At 35.4% G+C, this 21,114-nt stretch overlaps 3 protein-coding genes across 4 annotated transcripts; 2 read left to right on the top strand and 1 right to left on the bottom strand.

Moving 5' to 3' along the window:
- Positions 1-23: 23 nt before the first annotated feature.
- Positions 24-7,000, top strand: LOC117329607 (uncharacterized protein SYNPCC7002_A1628-like). Of its 2 annotated transcripts, XM_033887627.1 has the most exons (8): positions 24-81; positions 887-1,017; positions 2,203-2,509; positions 3,140-3,333; positions 3,985-4,113; positions 4,914-5,052; positions 5,687-5,829; positions 6,221-7,000. In XM_033887627.1, the coding sequence occupies exons 2-8, from the start codon at positions 892-894 to the stop codon at positions 6,305-6,307; spliced, it is 1,125 nt and encodes a 374-aa protein (XP_033743518.1). In that variant the 5' UTR covers positions 24-81; positions 887-891; the 3' UTR covers positions 6,308-7,000. The 2 variants fall into 2 exon arrangements, with proteins under 2 accessions (XP_033743518.1, XP_033743517.1); XM_033887626.1 differs by having other exon boundaries at positions 36-1,017.
- LOC117330153 (protein zwilch homolog) lies at positions 6,543-11,463 on the bottom strand. The gene is made up of 4 exons (XM_033888374.1): positions 10,980-11,463; positions 10,495-10,755; positions 9,778-9,851; positions 6,543-8,678 (listed from the first exon to the last, which is right to left on the bottom strand). The coding sequence occupies exons 1-4, from the start codon at positions 11,461-11,463 to the stop codon at positions 7,821-7,823; spliced, it is 1,677 nt and encodes a 558-aa protein (XP_033744265.1). The 3' UTR covers positions 6,543-7,820.
- LOC117329609 (exosome complex component RRP43-like) lies at positions 10,558-18,672 on the top strand. The gene is made up of 11 exons (XM_033887628.1): positions 10,558-11,683; positions 11,971-12,007; positions 13,086-13,149; positions 13,463-13,536; positions 13,731-13,776; positions 14,162-14,267; positions 14,890-14,935; positions 15,442-15,538; positions 16,463-16,577; positions 17,462-17,565; positions 18,534-18,672. Exons 1-11 carry the CDS (start codon positions 11,487-11,489, stop codon positions 18,644-18,646), a joined length of 999 nt encoding a protein of 332 aa, XP_033743519.1. The 5' UTR covers positions 10,558-11,486; the 3' UTR covers positions 18,647-18,672.
- The last annotated feature ends 2,442 nt before the right edge of the window (positions 18,673-21,114 follow it).

The following is a 21,114-nucleotide window of genomic DNA, read 5'->3' as shown; positions in this document are numbered from 1 at the left end:
GGTAATGAGGCAAGGGCGGATAACTCGCATCAAAATAAACAACAGCTGTTTCTGAAGGATACTGCAGCAAGTCACAACAATGTAAACAATCACATTACAACAATATTTGCGTTTTCGTTAAGTGTTGGGTCGAAACAAAACGACAAAAATGTACATTAAAATGAATATAGTTTAGTGGTTGTAGTATTTAAGGATCGATCATCTGTACTTATCTTCGGATTTTTGAAATTGTTAATGTCATGTATGTAAGACTCTAACGGTCACTCTACTAGCCTAGCCCGAGTTTTCTCTGACCATGAAACATACACCAGACAGTGTCAAGGGCTCAAGGCCATCGGAAACTCGGGCTTGTACTGTACTTTACGGCTGTCAGTAATTTTTGGATGACTTTTAATTAACAAGTTCTCCAAAAATGACTACTTCATGAATTGTTTAACAACTATCAATATTTTATTGGATAATAGTTTTAGGAAAACAATTAGTGTATGCAGTTTTTTTTAAAGAATACGTTTTATAGGCGTTATGTAAATGATATGTCTTTCAGAGTGTTTCCTTGAAAACTGCAATAAAAACAGAGTAGGAACAACAATTGCATAGGATAACAGCTACAATACATGAGATAATTACATTAACGGGACTGGATACAGATGATATTTAAGGAGTTGGAACTTAAATTCTGAACTTCTGGTTTACTATATATATATATGCATTATATATATTGACCACAAGCTATATAGGAGTGTATATCAATATAAAATTGTAGGCCAATTTATTCACATTGATCTATTAAAGTGGTAACATTATCTTCAAACGTTTGATTTATAATTACAATCAATGGTCCCTTTTGTAATTAATGTATGCATTTAAATGTTATCCTTTCAACAAGTGATCATGCTGTATCCAAAATTAACTGGACAGAAAACATATGCGATATTGAGGAAAACGAAACAGATATGGAAAAAGTGGCTATCAACTCTAAGCATTACAGATGAGAACAACTTGGATTTCATTCATAAGGTACTGTATGTAATGAGAATCAGTTTAACATTCACCTGCACATGTATTTGAAATTCATCAATCTCAAAAGGTTTACCAAATATAAGTCAAGAAATATACAAAAAATTTATAATGACATTAAAAAATCATACCATGTTTACATTGAAATAACATGGAATTCCATGGAAATTATTCTAATGATGGAAAATCCGAAGATGGAAGGTGAACCATGCAAATATCAATCCTAGAAAAAATGCCAGATGTCATGACCCTTGACCTCTTGGTTTAACCTGACTGATTCCTATGATCCTTGAAATAGAAAATTTGTAAAGTTGGAAAATGTTAGCTTACTTCAATAACATATAGTACATCACCAACCCTGCCCTGCTGGTTGTTTTACAAATTTTGTCTGTTAATATAAGTTCAAAGCATTTGACTGTTATGAATTTTGACATTAATTTGAGGTCATTTAACTTTAAACACATTTTGTGACAATTTATTCCGGCAAACAACAGGTGAAATATGAAACAAAAAGTCTAAGGTATTGAGAAGAAGATAACCACACATTGAAAGTAGTTCACAAATAGTATGAGGTCATGCATTCATTTGAAAAAGAAAAAAAAATGCATTTCATTGCAACATTATGCTGCATTGGCAGATATTATGACCCTAAACTTTTTGACTATCTAGAAGTTGTTAAAATAAGGGTATAATCTTGAAAATGGGTCAAGGACACAAGGTCATTCATTTGAACTACTTAATAAATCTTCAACCCTGATTCCTGTGGTCAAACATATGACTAGTTAGAAGAAATTGTCATGCAAGCTAGGCATTTAAAACATGTGACCTTGAAAGTGGATCAAGGTCATTCTTTTGAACTCTCTCTATAGCCCAGCATGACAATTGCTACAGTGTAATTGCTAATAATCATTGACACTTATTAACTATAAATATATAGTAAGATGACCCATGACCAGGTCCTTTTGATTATTCATATTTTTATGAGGACAGATGAAGCTCATGATAAGATACAGCATAAGATCATTTTTAGCTTTTTGGAAGTTAATAAAGGTTTTAGCTAATTACTAACTTTTGAACTGGAGACCATTCATTTTGTATCAAACTCACACTAAGTTGTATGTAGAACACAACTTTAAAATGTTACATTCTCATTTTTAATACATTATGTTTTTTTCTATTTTTCAGATTAAAAGATCAGAGATTACTGGGTTACCTATAGTTCATCACCATGGTTATGTAAGTGACCTACCAATCAAACACCGGTTTGCTATGAGGAAGTTCCATGGTGTCATGAGATATTTAAGGAAAGACAATGTGATATCGGCTAAGCAGGTGGTTGAGCCAGAATGGATAGATAAGTCTGATATAGGTACGGTACACACACAGGATTATGTACATAGGTTTTTGAACGGCCTGACAACAAAGCAAGAACAACAAATCACAGGATTTGAATGGAATGCAGGTCTTGTCAGCCGATGCAGATATGAAGCAGGTACATATAAGGTGTAAAAGGGGAGAGAATAAAGTCACCTTACTAGCTCAGATCAGTGGGAATTTCCCTTTTGCCCAATTGTAGGATGTACCCTTAAGAGAAAGGGTTGCTATAGTTCAATGCATTAATTAACTCAAAGTTGCTGGTAGTTTTGTCACAGGACAACAAAAAAACAAATGTCAGCATTTTACTCAACTGCATGAGACATGGGTGAGCTTATTGCTGGATTAAATACAATGAGCTACTTGTGAAAATTTTCATTTGTGATTCAACAATTACCATTACATGCAACTTTGTTTTGAAAAAGAGTGTCATATTGAACATACTTGGTTAGCAAAGTTGTATCACATGTCACTGAACATTTTGCAATACTCATTTGTGTGATGTTGGACTCTCAATTATATATATGAGGACATGTGGTTGCTAGCTTGTAGAATTACATTATAGATTTTAGATCATTTTGAATTTCTGAACCACTTGTTAATTTCATTGGTCGTATAATCTTGTTAAAGATAAAAGATGACACAGTTGTATCAAAAATAATATGTTGCAGTAGTATAAATCACGACAATATTTAAGTTTGAATTATACTGAAGGGTGTAATATGAGTCAAATTATTTGTTTTTGAAGGTGGAACACTGTTAGCTGCAAAATTGGCCCTGGAAAGGGGCGTGGCCTGTAGCACTGGGGGAGGAACTCATCATGCTTTTCCTGGATATGGTTCTGGCTACTGTCTCATCAACGACCTTGCTATCACTGCCGCAACCTTGATCAGGGACAAAATGGTTGACAAGGTCCTCATAGTCGACCTGGATGTTCATCAGGTAAAAAGTAATCAACCACTTTTTTTAAGAAAAGCGGAAAACACTTGCCTGGAGAGTGCTAGGACAGGTCTTAAGTGTGATAATCCCCGACTCAATCAAAGAAGCCTAATCTATCTGTTTATTGACAGATTGTTATGTATAGGACAATAAAAAACATGGGTCAAAACTGTGGGTTTTCTACATCAATTGCACATACATGTATAAGGGTATGGGGTCACTTTGGGTTTTCTACATCAATTGCACATATAAGGGTATGGGGTCACTGTGGGTTTTTCTCAATCAATTGGATGTGAAAGGGTATCAGGTCACTGGGTTCACTCTATCAATCAGATGTGAAAGGGTATGGGGTCGCTGTGGGTTTTTTCTACACCAATCGGATGTAATGTAAAAGGATATGGGATCAATAGGTTATCTCCATCAATAAGGCAATAAAGGGTATGGGACGACTGTGGGTTCTCTCTGGTTTCTTTGGTTTCCTCCCACATTAAGAACATAGCTGTCTTCAGATCAGTTCTAGAAGTCAGTAATTTATATATATAATAAATGCATAAGTTGAAACAACCTGTTTTGTAGTGATTGTGAAATATTGTATATTGTATTACTTGATATGTAGATTTATCTTACCACATTCTATGTATCAATGTCCTGTAGGGAGATGGCACTGCAGCTATATTCCAACACAATGATGATGTGTTCACATTTTCTATGCATTGCGGTAAGAACTTTCCACACAGAAAACAACTGAGTGACCTGGATGTAGATTTGGACCCAGGAACAAAGGTGAACTCTCTACTGTATACTCTAGGAATGTTCTATCAATGAGTTATATTAAAATGTGTTTTGTTCTAATTTAACTAGGTAACATAACTGTATATACCTTTGTGTTGGGAACTTTGGAGAAATGTTGTTTATACATGAATTGTTATAGGGGTATATGGATACTAATTAAATGTTACCTCCCGTAAAAAAGATTTCCAATCAAACATCAAACCTACGTTTGAGTACAGATTGTGAGCACTGATACATACACTAAAGTAGTCGGGAGCCATGTTGATTTGTGATGTAGACAGAGCAAGCATGATGATGAAAACATAAAAGGGAGATAACTAGTTTGTACGTGAATAAAAGAAAATCCACGATAATGTGTAGTATTATTTTTATTTTCATAGTAATGTCATGTTTTTATTATTCTTCCATAATCTAGTATTTGTCATAATCTATCACTATAGAAAGGTTATATATTTTCATTGTTGACACAAAATGGTTTTCTTTTGAAAAACTGTTCAAATTTCCATATTTTGGTGTAAATAAAAATCCCCCCCGAAAGTAACATTCTTTAAAACTTGAAGGTACAGTTTGAAAATTGAAATAGGATTCTCCCTTTAACTACTAAACAATTACAGAGAAATGTGTCATTTTCATCCGATTGTTTTTTTTTAATTGCATGTTTTCTTGAAAAGGTCTAAATATCGAGAAAATCAGCATGCAAAGACATAGCAATTCTTTTGCAACAAAGCAAATGATGGTGCCAAGATCAATTGAAATGTCTGAATATAACATTAAGTCTTTGTATCTTTAAGGATGAGGAATTCCTGGAAAGTTTATCAACACATATACCTTGGGTGATTAACAGCTTCCGTCCTGACCTCATATTATTTGACGCTGGTGTTGACCCACACATAAAAGACGAATTAGGAAAATTGAATCTTTCTGATCAAGGTAAGACAAATATCAAGGTCTCCAAACTGAACAAAACTAATTTGTAGTGTCAGAGCGTGTACTTAAACTAATTTGTCTTGTCAGAGCAACTACCAAAACTAATTTGTCTTGTCAAAGAGAGTACCTTATTCATTTGCTTGATCAGAGCAGGTACCAAACTGATTTGTCTGATCAGAGTGTGTACCAAAATTAATTGCTATGTCTAGTCAGAGGGAATTCAAAAACTAATTTGTCTGATCAGAATGAGTACCGATACTGGTATGATTTGTCTGCATAATCAGAGCAAGTGCCAAAACTAATTTGTGTAGTCAGAGCGAGTACCCAAAACTAATTGATTTGTCGGATCTGCGAGCTGGAGTTCCAAAACTAAGTATGTAGTCTGATCGGAGCGAGCTTGAGTACCAAAACTGATTGTCTGGTCAGAGCATCAAAACTAATGTAAACCAAAACCAGAGTCAGATAATGAGATTAGTAATGTGAATCACAGTCGAGAATTAAAGTCAATGATATAATATGTTTGGTGATCAGTGTTGCTACCCAACAAGTCTACCTACTGGAGATCAGACAGAGGACTTATAAGTCTGTCGTATCAGTTGTGGGTATACTTATCAAAGCCACCTTTATTATTTTCCAGGATTATTTGACAGAGATAGCTTTGTGATCAATGCAGCATTCGACCTCGGCATCCCCATAGCAACCGTAATAGGAGGAGGTTATCAGAGAGACCTGGATGTGTTGTCAAGGAGACACACTATCGTACACAGGGCCGCTATGAAGGTATTATACCTTTTCACAGGCATGGGTAACCATGGAAAAATGATGGAAACATTTTTGCTTATTCACTTTAATGACTTGTTCCTGTTACTGGATGGTAAAATGTATTAGCGTGGTGGTTTAGTTCCCAAATTGTTGTCTAAGACTTTGTTGGCCTGGTAGATCAATTGGTTGGAATGTTAGAGTTCAAAGGTTCTGGGTCAATTCCCACCTGGTCGTTGGCAAACTTTGTCTCATAACACTGGATACCTGAATTTTTATTGTGAATATTGAATGTTCATTACACTGATTGACAATGACAAACTTTGAGTGATAGAAAGATTGATTATCAGTTTCAGTGTGTATGAACAGATACAGAACTTGTTTATGTTTTATTTTCTTTTAAACTCTTCAGGTGTGGTGTCAACACAATATGACAGTTTCAATGCATGTGAAGAATGATAAGGATGCATACCCAGAATTACGGACCAAGCAAGTGTAATGCCCTGTTATCCTGGAGGTACACCGTACAGGCTGATAAACATTCTGGAGATACCAATTGATCATATATAAATAAATTACCTAGAGCTGTGATACACAAAGATCCTACAGAAACACTGGTCCCTGGAATCAGAACACAATTCTCTATGCCAATCTTGAACAATTTCGGCCACCTTATTCTTCAGAGGCCTAATTCTAGTCGCCTTCTACATGGAATCAACAACAAACAGTCGTTATAGATTCAACCTTTTATCAGCTGATATACACAGTTTATATTATCACAATAAAAGATACTCAATGTATGTACACTTGTATATATATCTAATAAGGTTAAAAGTATACAAATGATATTTCAAATTTATTGGGATGGTAAGCTCCATTTTGTAACAAATTTTAAGTTTAGTAATGAATTGCAGCAAGTCCATGGCCACGAACAATGAATTTAGATTAACAGAGATGATGGATTATGAATGTTGCATATACAGAGAAAAATGAAAAACTGATATAAATTATATTTCATTCTGATATTTGGAGCGTGTACCACACTAAACATATGAAAATATATACCCCACACTTAAGTTACGGTAATCTAATGGAATTTAACCAGAGCAGTACCAATGTGTACCAGTAGCTTAAATGTCAGATTTTTTTTCAATTACAGGTATATAATTATGTGGTATCTGGATTTTTTTTTTTAATCTATATACACTGTAATAAAGCGCTTTACACAATACTTTCTTATTTGAATAAGGCCTAAAAAAATAATTCATGTGTTTTCGCTATTAAACATGTCAAAAAATATGGTAGCTACTTTAATAAGGTGGAGAAATCTTTTTTGTTTTTTTTCTTTTTTGGGGGGTTTGGTAGAGTCGATGGCTTGACTTAATAGTTTTAAATAAGGTTATAGAGAAGGAACAATATATAAGGGATCCTATAGCTAACATTTAGTCTTTAATAGTCATTCCTTGAAAATAGACCAAAATATAGCAAGTTTATCAAGATATGAAATAATTAATAAAATTTAAAAATATGGGCACAAAAATATAGTCAACAAAGTTTAGTGAAAACACAGGAACTGTTTTTCTTATTTTGGGCCCCAACATCCAATTACTGTGTCAAATAAATGATAATAATATTCTATTAAAGTAGTCATAAACTTATCCACCTATCAATGAGAACATTGTAAATACAAATGTATACACGTTTTTATCTATACAAACTCCGAATTTTTGTATTAACATAGTTATACTGCTATTTATGAGTAAAGTTTATAGGGAAAAGATTCCCTGTGCAATCTGGATGGAAAAAAATAACTTTTCATTTACATACCTTTATGTAGCCAAAACAATATAGTCTTTGGATAAAAGAGTTCAAGATTACCATATATTGACAGACATCTGAAATAAAGAACTTTTTATATGTTTCAATTATAGCACTTATAGAGTCAAGTGTGCTTATCAGGTCAAATACAGTATATATACAAATATAAAATGTCAAAAGATATTGAGGGAAATTCAGACAAGAATGGAAACACTTTCAATCTTTCTGACATAGTAGTATTTCTTGTTCTTGTTGAGTGTGGTGTCCAGAGCGAGCTCCGAGTCTACACTGGTAGGTAAGTGTCGGAAGGGTTGCTGTGTCACCAGTAAATGGTGCACAGATTCTTTCCTGTTCCCCACCATCTTGGTAAGCACCATCTTCTTCATGCATGGCTGGCATGTCTCAAATGCATGCTTCAGCGACGGGGTCTGCATAGGGAATGCAAACACGTGATTTAGAGAGATGTCCTCTTGTTGGTAGTGCGACAACATAGCTCGTGCACAAATGGCTAAATTTAGGCTAGGGAGATTTAGGAAGAGTTTTAGCATCACAACCATTTCCAGCACATGGTGCATTTTCTCCAGATGGACAAGTTTCTGTTCCAACTTAACATCTGTTTTGAGGAAGGCTTCCAGATTACTGTGTGTGACAAGTTCCTTAGCCAGAAATGTGAAGACATAGTCTTGATGAAGTTTCTCGACACCAATTTCAGCCAACAGCTGAAGAGCATACACTCCAGCGAGGTTGGGCATGCGAAGCTTACCGATGTATGAATCTCGTACCATCTGTGCTACTGTGGTATTGTTATTACGATGAACCATTGGGCGAAGCTCACCATTGCTCAGAACTGTGAAGACATATTTGAAACATTCCACAAGCTCGGAGTAGGAGGTACACTTACACAGGACTGTCCACAAATGGTCGGTGAAGTCCAAGTCCTTTCTCTCATGAAACACTAGAGTGTCCATTACATTGTTGAACTCCTCATCATTCTGCTCATCTGAATTTGTCAGCTGACTTGCATCCCCGTGTTTCAGGACCTCTAGTAAAGCCTATCAGTTAAAAGATATAAGGAAACGAAGAGAGAAATGTTTTATCAATTCATGATTACATATGTAATAATATCTAAAATGCCGACATAATCATGGATATGAAGTTTCTCTCAGCCATATTTGATGATTAAGAAGTGAAGAGGTTTGGTCCATTTAATTAAGTTCATAAAAAGGTTACTTATCTGTACATCTCATTGATTTTGCAATACAAATATTCAGTCTTTTACTATGACTTCCAGGGAAAGGAACAAACAAATCTGCAAGTTTTTGTTAGTGATCTGTGTGGATATATAATAAGGTCAATTATATTCTGCAATGGTATATTGATTTAATTTTTTTTATATCCCCCTTATTGGTACACATGCTCTTACAAGCACAAACATAAACAATACATATATGCTATTCTGTTCTTTTCAAGTTTCAGAATAATGATACTGTCATTTACATAAGTGCATGTTTAAGTTTTTCTGATGAAAAGTAATTGTTCAAAACTCTTTGAAACATAGGTCTTAAACTAAAGGTAAATGTTTTTACATAATTATACCTGCTAACCTTTTAGAATTGATATTCTAGTGGGAGAGAAATACATATCATTTTTGACTGGACAACACAGTTCACAGACGAAAAAAAGTAAACAAAATCTAAGTGGAGATAATTTGCTTTTTTGAAATCTTATGGCACTACGAGTACATGTACACAGAAAAAAATATGTCCCATGTGTAAGGCCTTGCATACCAAGATCAGGAATTTACCCGATTGCTTGAAGATTTCCATAAGAAAAACAATAATGCCTTTGTATTTTCATAAGTTTGTCCTAGTTGTTTTGGTTGAAATAAATTGGGGCCGCAGTGGCCAAGTGGTTAAGGTGTCCCGACACTTTATCACTAGCCCTCCACCTTTGGGTTGCGAGTTCGAAACCTACGTGGGGCAGTTGCCAGGTACTGACCGTAGGCCGGTGGTTTTTCTCCGGGTACTAACTACGTACATATACTTCGGCTTTCCTCCACCTCCAAAACCTGGCACGTCCTTAAATGACCTTGGCTGTTAATAGGACGTTAAACAAAAACAAACCAAATTGAAATAAATTTGTATAAAGTACCTTGAGTTTGTCCATAACAGACAGCTCCTCATCTTCATATCCCATCATCCATTTAATTTCTGATGTAGTCAAACCTACAAAAGATGCATATGTATATACATGTACATTGTATGCATACATTGTGATCAGTGGAATTAATTAGTCAAAAGAATACTTTGGCATTGGCATATAGTTGTTCAAAAAAAAAAAATACAAGCTTGCCATATATGTCATCTGTAGTGTCAACAAGGCCACTAATACGAAATTGTTGAATGTAGATTTCTTTTATAAATCACTTTACAATATTCCTGTGATCATGAATGAGCTTTATGGCAGCTAATAACAGACAAGCTCCTACATTTTCTAAATTAATATGTACATATTTGTCAAGTGAAAATTTACTGTCAACAAATTACAGTCAGTAAATTATTAATCACTCCATGCCTCCAGTAGTTGCAGAGATTTTCCTACAATTTTTCAACTGGGTCGACCAGGGTACATTCAAAAGAATTGGGAATTTCTACGTAACAAAATGTGATATTGGAAAAAAACAAAAAATAGTGAAATTCATACAAATTTTTTTCTAAATTGCCTTAATATAGGTCTATTTATATAAAACATATACAATGTACTTAATCTTTTCAGTGGCAAATTGGAAATTTTCACAAGATTATTTTAGGGGAATGGGTCCTTTTAACGGACCCTGTTTCTATTGTAGGAAAACCCCCTGAGTTGTACCTGCAACATGAAGCTTGAGGGCTTCTAATGCATTGTATAGACTATGAGCTGCACTTCTCGTGTCTCCCGGTAAAACCTGGGCCTTTATAACCGTTCTGGCATCCAAAGGGGGAACACTGGTAAACTTCTTCCATCGTACCTCCAACTGCAAGGATCCCTGTCGGTATTTATCGACAGGTTGGCGTTCATTTTCTTGGTGTGTTTCAAAAAGATCATATTTTCGCCTCACACTCAATCTGCTTTTCCTGACAAATCCAATTTATGAAAATTGGGTAAATGTGAATCATCACTCTGGGGATCTTTCACATAGGCTAAAGAAATTTTCCAACCAGCCCATTTGTTCGAGTCTGTTTCATTCAAGTAGACTGGCTTAATATACATGCATGCAGTTCTTTTATGATCTGAGCCATCACACAAAATGAACATTGAGGGTATTTTGTTAACAGTTAGTTGCAGACTGTCAAGATCTGTGTCAGAATCCTTACTCTGGTTTTGATCAGACTCATTGGGTGAGTATGCTAGAGACAGATATGATGACACTTTTCTTGCAATGCCTAATGGAACACCGGCTGCCCTGGCAAAAGATCTTTTTCTGACATTTAACGGTGAATGGGAGGGGGACGAGAAACTGAAATCTGCATATGTTTGTAACTTCAATGGAGATCCTTCTACTTCACTTTGGTTATGGCTCACACTTCGTGCTTTTCGTGATCTGGTTGAAATGTCATCGTTTGTCCCTATATCTGGTACAATGAATTCTTCTTCTGTCACATCAGTATCGATCACTGAACTTGCAAGCACAACGGGGAACGTGAAGTCAAACAACTCTGTGGGAACAACATCGGCGAGACTTCCTTCGTCAGCGACTGAAAACTTAGCTTCCCTGAACTCAACTTTCGCCTGTTTGTCTGGATTACATAATAAAACATCTATTACCTCTTTAAACTCGGAAATATCAATCGCATCCATTTTGTGACAAACAATGTCAACGTATGTGTGTAATGCAACTTCAAATCCAGCGCCTTTCAGCAACCGGTGCGCGTAGAAAAAGTCCGAGACGTTCCGTATGCTTTTTGCAAAGTACAATTTCATTGGTGCTAGAATCCAATCTGATTGACCGAATAGCCAATGGAGGCACTCGTCTTGAAAGTCAGATGGTTGGGCGAAGAAAGATGGCTGACGACTTCAAGTAAGAATCGCACGTGGAATATATGTTTTCATATATTGTACATAATTCAATCAGTTTATTGATTAATACACACAGCGTGACTTTAGGACAAAGATCTGCAATATGTTACAGATAAACTCTACTTAACTGGCCGTAGTAAATGAACAATTTTGCTCTACTTTCTGTTTACTCCTGGGAAGATTTACTAAGTACAAGATTTAATGTACTTGTGATGCTGATATAATGAATGCGAATACCTTTTTTGTTCTTTACGAAAATGTCTAATTCTTGTAATTTTGTTTTTACAGAATAGCAAAACCTGTTGAGTACTATAAGAAATTTCTGGTAAGACAGTAAGCATATACCAGAAATATTGACAGTAAATGTGTAACGTTATGTGACACGAAAATATCTATAACAAGATAATTAAGCAACACGAAATGTGATGACACTCATAAACTTTTCTACAATGGACAGAACCCATCTCAATTACAGAGTATACTGTCAAAACAGATTGTCAATTGATCACTGACACTTAATTGTTGATCATTGTTTACTGTAAATGTGCGCATATAGTGCACCTTTTTTTTCAAGAATTGACAAGTAAATATTATTTCAATCGTTTGAGGGACGAATCAGAATGAAATTATTTTCTCCTATGGCTAATGCGTGCCACCAGGTGGCGCGGCTGTAGTCCGCATTTGCACGTGCTGTAGCACGGTATGGTCATTCAGAGCGACCACGTTATACGGTCAACACGTATACATTTTTCGAAATTTGGATAATTTTTTTTACAAGGTTAGGCTTTGTGGTATGAGAGGGGAGTGGTACTTTTCAAGGACATATTGTTGTGGAACATTGAGGTATGAGTGAGGGCAGTTTTTGTAAATACATGTATATCATAATGTTAATAAACTCAGTCCGGGCGTGGTCCCGCCTTGCAATTTATATGATTGTTGATCATAGTTATTATTGTGTTAAGGCACAATTGTGTTATATAGGAGAAAAAAAAGTCGACTGCATGAAATACCAAGATCCAAGTATTTTGTCAGTCAAATGCATGGATGTCATGAAAGTAATTCAAAAAATATTTTTCATTGTTTCCTACAATATCAGGATTACAATTTAACTGTTGAATTTATTAAGTATTTAGTAAGTAAATATTAAATGCATAATCAATAAAATAACACTTAAGCTTGCTGTATTTAGGCTACTTTGGTCTGTATTACGATGTATCATGGCAGTCACTGAACACCAGAATACAACCTAACTGAAAACTGCTCCGATTTATTATCTGCACTGTAAATATGAACCTTCAATTATCAATATGATGTTCGTTGTATGTAGTTGTACATGTTTCTATTATGGTGTTTTTAATGCATAATGTAATTTTTTGACGATCATTAAATATTCAACTCCACAGGAGAAGGATGTCCGACCAGATGGCAGAGAACTTGGGGAGTTCAGGCGAACAGTACTCAACATAGGTACAATACTCGTAAATATCTTAAATTATGAAGGTGGATGAAATAAAGATAGTTAGTGATAGAAATCCATTTCTCCTATATGTGTGTACATAGTATATGTCTCTTAAAATGTGACCGCTATAATACCTCCATTGTAATTTTGAATTAAGCCTACATGTATACATTGTGTATCTGTAACCAGATTTATAAAAAGGCATGTTAGTTTTAAAATTTGCAGATTTAAGTAATGTTCACCTCCATATTGTTTCAAGAAGTTAAAAGAATAAATTTGAAAATTTCTTGTAGAGATACAAGTGGATGTTTCTTGTTGTAGGTTGTGTCACCACAGCTGAGGGATCCGCTTTGGTAAAGCTGGGAAACACAACAATCATGTGTGGAATCAAAGCAGTAAGGGTTTTAATTTTGTACATAGAAATTTAAGAACTTGAATATATTCCTTTATACTTGAGCTTATTGAATTAACCTCAAATCATTGACACTGATGTACCTAATTTTCAATACATATTTCAAAACATTACGACAATCACTGAAATAATATTTTCTATTTTTTTCTATCAAATTTCAAAATTGTTTTTCTACAGGAACTAGCAGCACCAAAACCAGCAGAGCCCGACAGAGGATTCATTGGTAAGTCCTTAATTATTGGTTCACTGTACTGTTATGGTATTGTCCATTAACCAATGATACCGCAATTATGTAAATCAATACTGTCATAGTATTGAGTTTGGTGCAATACCATATTTTATCAGGTTATTGCAATGCTGTAAGGAATGTGTAACTAGCACAGTCATACTTACATGTAAGCACAATTATATCTGTGTGAATAGTGATTCGGATTAAAATATTGTTAATTAACTGTTGTCATTTGCAGCAATAGGTTATTACTTTAAATTTCTTCTTTTTTTTCAAGAATGTAAGATATTTTCAAGACACATGAATAGATTTTAGATAAAATGAGATTTTATTCACATAAACAAAATTCATTTTAAGTTGTAAAACTTATTTGTTTCAGTGCCCAATGTACAATTAACACCTCTTTGCTCTCCACACTTCCGACCAGGACCACCCAGCGAGCAAGCCCAAGTTTTGAGTCAGTTTGTTGCAGAAGTTATCAAAAAGTAAGAAACTATTAACCTTTTAGAAATGCATTATGTAGAAAGTGAGGTCTAGATTAACATAAATGGAGGCTGTATGATTTAGCATAGAATACATTCATATTTTTTTATTCTCCCTAACATCTCCCTTGACAATGCCTTACTTTTGGCCTTTAGTTGAGCGTTCGCCGCTGTGAGGAAGGCTTTGGGTTCTGTCCCCTGACCGAGACATACCAGAGTCTCTAAAAATGGTAGTTGCTGCTCCTGCTTAGCGCTCAGCATACAAGGAGTGGGACAACTGGTTCGCCCGTTGTCAGTATAATGTGACCAGGTGGGGTGTGCTGCTGGGTGTCTTCGGCAGTATGCTTCAGTGAGGTAGCACTATAAATCGGCAAAAGTTTCGGCCTATCACAAGGAGACTTAACACGAACATACCGCAGCCTCCCAAAACACACATACGCACTCACCACACGCATTCATGTCGCACGCACGGGAGGCCGTCCTTAAATGACCTTAGCTGTTAATAGGACGTTAAACAAACCAAACCAAACCAAACCAGGTTAATTAAGCATATATTTTCTATGTTATCCTTGTTACCCATTTATGTATAGCACAAATCTGACATGGATCTTCTTTTTCATTACAGTTCCGGATGTGTTGACTGTAAAAACCTTTGTGTGGTACCAGGGAAGGTATGTATGGAAATTAAAAATTAGTAGAATTCAGATATCCACGAGAATAAATGATTAAACATTAGGGTTAAGTGTTGAAGAAAATTAAAGGTTAAGTTGGTGTGAGGTGTCCATGAGAATTAAGGGCTAATATAGAGTCAGATGTCCATGAGAATTAAGAGTTAATAGAGAGTCTGGTGTCTATTACAGTTACGAGTTAGTTGATAAGGGTCGGGTGTTTATGTGAATTAACAATTATTTGAAGGTCAAGGATCAACAAAAATTATTGGTAACATGAGGAGATTAAATGTTGTTTGAGTATCATTAAGAACACTGTTTAATGTGATTTAGACTTAATGTTTAACTGATTGTTCTAGCTTGATGAAAATAACATTTGGTATTGAAAGGTCGCTTAGTCTAAAACATTTAAAATTAACCAATATTATATGGATTAGAAATTGTTGGGGAATTAGCAGAAATTGTGAGGATATATTTTCTTGATATGGATGTCCTATTGTACTTATCAGCTGGTGTGGGTTTTGAACTGCGACCTGATGTGTTTGGACTACGATGGGAATGTCTTTGACACCGCCATATTGGCGCTACTAGCAGCATTCAGAAACAGTAAGTCCCATTTTCTTACAGAGGTAAAGCTGCACATTTGTTCAGATTTTCAAACTTTAATTTCAACACAATAAATTGACCACAGGGAATTGTCACAAATTCCCAGCTCACCCAGGTCCACATATATTTACATTGGTTATTTGTGCTTGGTCCCTGTGAAATTGACCAATGAAATGACTATAGAAAGATAAATAAAGAAACAATAGATAAAATCTAATGAAATGAAATAAATGAATAGTTAATCTCCAGGTAAATTCGGTGTTAACTGTGAAAGCGGGGAAAAATTAAACTATATAAAAATGAAAATAAACATAATGAGCAAAAACACCACAACATGTTATGTTTGGATTACATCCTACATGCTGACATGTTTCAACCTAAGGGAGGCTATCTTCAGAGTGCAGCGACATGATGTTCGAAGTGTGGTACAATAACAATAATGTCATGTGACTAAAACAATACATCAGTGACATTATCAAGTTGCTAAGAGTTACGGCACGGTAAAGTGAAAAAAGTGTAGCCGTTTTTGATTGGTGCATAATACAATAAGTGCTTAATAGTTCCAGAATGATTTTAGATTATATCAAAGTATCCTAGTAAGTGTGCATTTATAAATTGTAGGATTACAGTGTTTACGATGCAAGATATGATTAAAGGAACAGAAATAATGGATAGTGAACATCAAATGAATATGTTGTACCTCATCACCTTTATTTTCATTTACTCTACGTCCCTGATGAACGCTATTGAATATCGTGAAGGTATCGATCCTAGGATCCTTACAGCCTCTATAGAACTGAATTCCTTTTAGGGACGTTTGGTCTCCAGCCCCCTGGTGTCAACTTCTACTGCAGTTTTTGGAAAGTTTTAGGATTTCTTGCTCTTCATTGTTCTAAACTGTAAACTTTATTTAACCGTACACAGCTCGGTTGCCGCTGGTAGAGGAAAAGGAAGAGGTAACAGAAGTGACTATGGAGAAGACAGCACCACTAACGGTATCCTCACATCCTGTATCCTGTACTTTCTCCATATTTGATGAGTAAGTAGTTAGTGCCTGATACCCACATTTGATTGTGTTACCCTTAGATAAATGTTACACAGAAGTCTGTGGTTATCCATTGATAGAGAAGGGCACAGGGGCTTGGCACGATTTGAGAATTGAGACAATCTTGTTCATTTAACTTATATCTCCACAGGGTCTTGGTACAATTTTCCAAATGATAGTCCATATATATATTATAGTGTCAAATACATATATATATATATATAAGTTAAAAAGTTTAAGGTGAACCTTACGGACGAAAAATATGCATTTAAAAAGAATAAAAAACACGACACAGCAGCTAGCGCTTTCGTCACATCCAGGTGACTCTTCAGATTCCTGAAGAGTCACCTGGACATGACGAAAGCGCTAGCTGCTGTGTCGTGTTTTTTATTCTTTTTAAAAATATATATATATATATATGGACTATCATTTGGAAAATCGTGCCAAGACCCTGTGGAGATATAAGTTAAATGAATAAGATTGTCTCAATTCTGGTTTATAGCCAAATAATGTGTGTTGGTATATTCACAATTCAATACTTCCTACCAGAAAGACTATCTGAAAATATGTTGTTTAAAGTTGGTAGTTTATCAAAACAACAGAGAATACAGACATAATAATGAAACTCTAATTCTAACTCAAAATCAATAAAACTAGGGCAAAATACAAATAAAAAATACATAGATTTGCATGGAGATCCTTGAATAAGTACATGGAGAATAAGACCAGGTGTTCCGGAAGAGTAAGCATCTTCTGCTTCATTGACAAGGCCAGTCATACAAAGGGTGGTCCATTTGATATTTTGTCTGAAGTTTGTTTTGAATGTACATAATTTTCTTTATGAAAATTTTGACCAAATTTGTCAATTACTTTTACAGCCGTATCCTGTTTGTGGACCCCACAGTGGAGGAGGAAGGGCTGGCCACAGGCATGGTTACCGTGGTAACAGTCGGCGAAAAAATCTGCATGGTGCACAAACCAGGTGTGTATATATTTGCTCTCTAACAGATGTATAACACAAGATATCAGCCAGCAATAACCCTGTCTGCTGATAAGCTCACTTGGGTGTATGGTATGGTAATTCAGGGAAAATGCAAACATGCTTTTAGCTCACCTGGCCCAAAGGGCAGGTGAGCTTATGCCATGGTGCAGTGTCCCTCTTCCGTCAGCATTTGCTTCAAATCTTCAATCAAAGAGGAAATAGAGGTTAAGTCCTTTAAATTGCTACTTGTGATAAAGTAACGAATAGGTTGTAACCACATTTGGTCAGAAACTCCCTTGGGGAAGGGGAACAGATTTTGCATAAATGGTGACTCTGCCTAGGGCCAGAGGGGCGGGGCGCAATTGGGAAATAGAAGCAAATCCTTTAAATTGCTACTTGTCACAAAGTACTGAATGGATTTTAATCAAGTGTGGTCAGAAACATCTTTAGGGGAAGGAGAACAGATTTTGCATAAATAGTGATTGTTTGGTCAAATCCAACCAGGTGAGTGATGCAGGCCACCTGAGCCTCTTAATTTTAATTGTCCTATTAAAATTTCAAGCCCAAGAAGAAGCCAAATGTACAAGATACAAGAATATTTCTTAGTCACATATACTACAAACAAAACATTAGCTCTGTAAAGCTATTATTGCAACGTAAATAGGATAAATTAAGACAAATTTGACTAAAAAAAACTGTTGTCTGGAGTCCTTTATACAATGAAAAATACAGTTGCTTTTTTTGTTTGGTTATAATAATATTTAAACTGTTCCTTTATACTATTAACATAAGGGGACATGGTCACAGGCTGTGCCTGTGCTGTTTGCTAAGCACTTTCTGCTTTCAATTATTTTTCAGGAAAAAAATGATTTAATGATGTAATTCATAATGAAATTGAAGTTAGATACATTATAAAAGCTATATTTTAATGTTTAAAAGATTATGTATGTTTAATTTTATTTCAAAAGGTGGAAGTCCCCTCAAGTCTGAACAGTTGTTGACATGTTTTGATCGAGCCTTTGACAGGAGCAGGGAAGTTCTGAGACTTATAGAAGAAACAATATTAAGTGTAGAGAGGTGATGTGTGTAAATAAAATGTTATATTTATGGCAGTGTCTGTGCTTTTTTGTACAAAAGGGTTAAGATGGAGAAGGGTTTTAAAGCAAAATTTCAGCAAAGTTCCCCTTTTTGGGCCCCTGCTCTGTCCCCAGGGGTTACATTACCTTATGATGTTTCACACCAAATAGGGGAACTTTACTGAAATTTTGCTTTAAAACCTTATTCCTTCTTAACCATTAAGTGGATTACGATCAAATTTGGCGTGAAATATCCTTGAGGAAGCGCAATCATATTTTTGGGGTAAGAGGGATGGGGCCACAAAAAGGGGAACTTTGGTGAATTTCTGCTTTAAAAGCTCTACTTCTTATCTCTTGTATGGATTACATCCAAATTTGGTGTGAAACATCATTTGGGGAGGGAAATCATGTTTTGTATAAATAAGGCTAGTGTGACCCCTGGGGCCAGTGGGATGGGGCTCCAAAAGAACTTTTATGAAATTTTGCTTTAATACTCTACTCATCTTTAGCCCTTGGGTGGATTACAACCAAATTTGGTGTGAAACATCCTTGGGGTTGGGCAATAAAGTTTTATATAAATGAGGCTGGCCCGACACTTGGGAAAAGTGGCACGGGGCACAAAGAGAAGAACTTTCCTGATTTTTTTCTTTAAAACTCTACTCTCTTAAACCTTGAGTGGATAACAATCAATTTAGTGTGAAACATCCTTGAGAGAGGGTGATCATATATTATATAAATGAGGCTGGTGCGACCCCTGGGGACAGAGGGGTGGGGCCCAAAAAGGGAAATTTTGCTGAAATTTTGCTTTCTATGTATAAATTATTCAATTGTCAGATGACTGTGAAGGGCCATGGCCCTCTAGTTATTGAAAAAAAAAATAAAAACAGTAGGATCAAAATTGGAGCACCTTGACAAACTCCAGATGGAAGTTAAATAGGAACAGAAAAAAAAATATATCAAACTTGAATCTTTTGATCGAGGGAGCACTGTAAATGGCAGTACATTGGGTGCAAACGGATCTAAACTGAAATTTGGACCATGTCAGCTGGTAATTTACTTTCGTCAACCATTCCCATTTTGCTTATCTTCACAGGTGCCTAGGTTCTGGAATCTATATACATGTATTTTTAAAATCCCATTGTGTTTGGTTGTTTAGAATGATGAGATTAAATAGGAAGAAATAAATAAAAATTAAAAATGCCTCTATTGGACCCCAATCCAACAATGTTGGAGGATAATAAGGCGAGAAACTAATGACAGGCGCCATGTCGGAACCAAATACTACTATAGCCAGCTGAAGTAAACCCTGCCCGTCTGCATCCAAAGGATAGACTATTTGGCAGTTCCCAAGGATATAATCAGAAACTTTCAGATTACCAAGGATGCTGCGGCCAAATTTTAACATAATCTATGTATTCATACCGAAGGGAAGAAAGAATTTGGAAAAGCTCTCGATCACCCATATTTGCCCCATCCCCGTCCTTTGATTCTCCCTCTCAAATCAAATTATATCAAGTTTTTTTTTAATGTCATGTCAGTACCTCTAAAATGTCACCGTGGTTATCCTATGGTCAGAGTCGGATGAAGCCAGTTAAGGCCCATGGGCCTCTTGTTTAAAGGAAAACTATTGATATTTCGTATTTCTAGAGCTCAGTTACTTTTCTTGCAAGCGATGGTACCGACACTCTCCCAACAACGCATATGTAAGATACTAGAAACTTTCCCGAATTCCAACAACTTTACAATCGCCGTATTTCATTTATATTTTTATCATTAGACGATTTAATAGAATATATATATATAGATAGTTTAATATTTACATATAACATCTGAGAAACACAAATGACTGATCGAGGAAGACAATTTTATGACTCGCGCCCTGACCGGGCTTCGAACTCACGATCTACGGCAAAGACAATAGGTGATGGCTCACCCAATCGGAAAAAATGCCCAGTTATATTCTTGGTATTGAAAGAAAAAACAAATTCTAATGGAAATAATTATTTTTACCCTATGTTAAGGCCTCATACTCTCAAAGGAATATACAAATTGTATATAAATGTTTACATTTTGACCTCTTTAAAGTTTTCAGATTTGATATATACAATGTACCTAACAAATTATCGCGAAAATAAAAAAAACTGGAAGAAAATGTGAAAAATGCAGCCTCCTAAAGCGCCCTACCCACACTAGGGTATGTCCAAATAACATGGAGTGTAATACACGTACATTGTATTAGTAAATCATCCGTCAACTTATTTGAAAATTCCCTTCTGGATGGAGAGTTTTCATCACATCTAAAAAAGAATATTAATCCTTTTGCTAACTGCCATGTTGATCTAACTAAGAATCTTTCACTATCGCTGTGGTTGGTTTGCATGGTTCCAATGGAACTTTAAAAAAAAAAAAAATAAATAAATAAATATTGAAATAATTTGAATATATTAACGTTTTCTGCACAGGGACTCGGCAC

Source organism: Pecten maximus, chromosome 6 (genome assembly GCF_902652985.1).
Source record: "Pecten maximus chromosome 6, xPecMax1.1, whole genome shotgun sequence".
NCBI lineage: Eukaryota > Metazoa > Mollusca > Bivalvia > Pectinida > Pectinidae > Pecten > Pecten maximus.
The sequence above is the reverse complement of the archived record's forward strand: the minus strand, read 5'-3'. Positions and strand labels throughout refer to the sequence as shown.

Coding starts and splice junctions, on each gene's coding strand:
- LOC117330153 (XM_033888374.1), bottom strand. CDS start 11,463: ATGGATGCGATTGATATTTCCGAGTTTAAAGAGGTAATAGATGTTTTA. Junction 10,756..10,979: donor TGAGTCTGATCAAAACCAGA/GTAAGGATTCTG, acceptor CCCAATTTTCAT/AAATTGGATTTGTCAGGAAA. Junction 9,852..10,494: donor CCTCAAGCTTCATGTTGCAG/GTACAACTCAGG, acceptor CATCTTTTGTAG/GTTTGACTACATCAGAAATT.
- LOC117329609 (XM_033887628.1), top strand. CDS start 11,487: ATGTGTGTAATGCAACTTCAAATCCAGCGCCTTTCAGCAACCGGTGCG. Junction 14,936..15,441: donor TTTGTGTGGTACCAGGGAAG/GTATGTATGGAA, acceptor TGTACTTATCAG/CTGGTGTGGGTTTTGAACTG. Junction 17,566..18,533: donor CTGCATGGTGCACAAACCAG/GTGTGTATATAT, acceptor TTATTTCAAAAG/GTGGAAGTCCCCTCAAGTCT.
- LOC117329607 (XM_033887626.1), top strand. CDS start 868: ATGTTATCCTTTCAACAAGTGATCATGCTGTATCCAAAATTAACTGGA. Junction 2,510..3,139: donor CCGATGCAGATATGAAGCAG/GTACATATAAGG, acceptor TTGTTTTTGAAG/GTGGAACACTGTTAGCTGCA. Junction 4,114..4,913: donor ATTTGGACCCAGGAACAAAG/GTGAACTCTCTA, acceptor TGTATCTTTAAG/GATGAGGAATTCCTGGAAAG.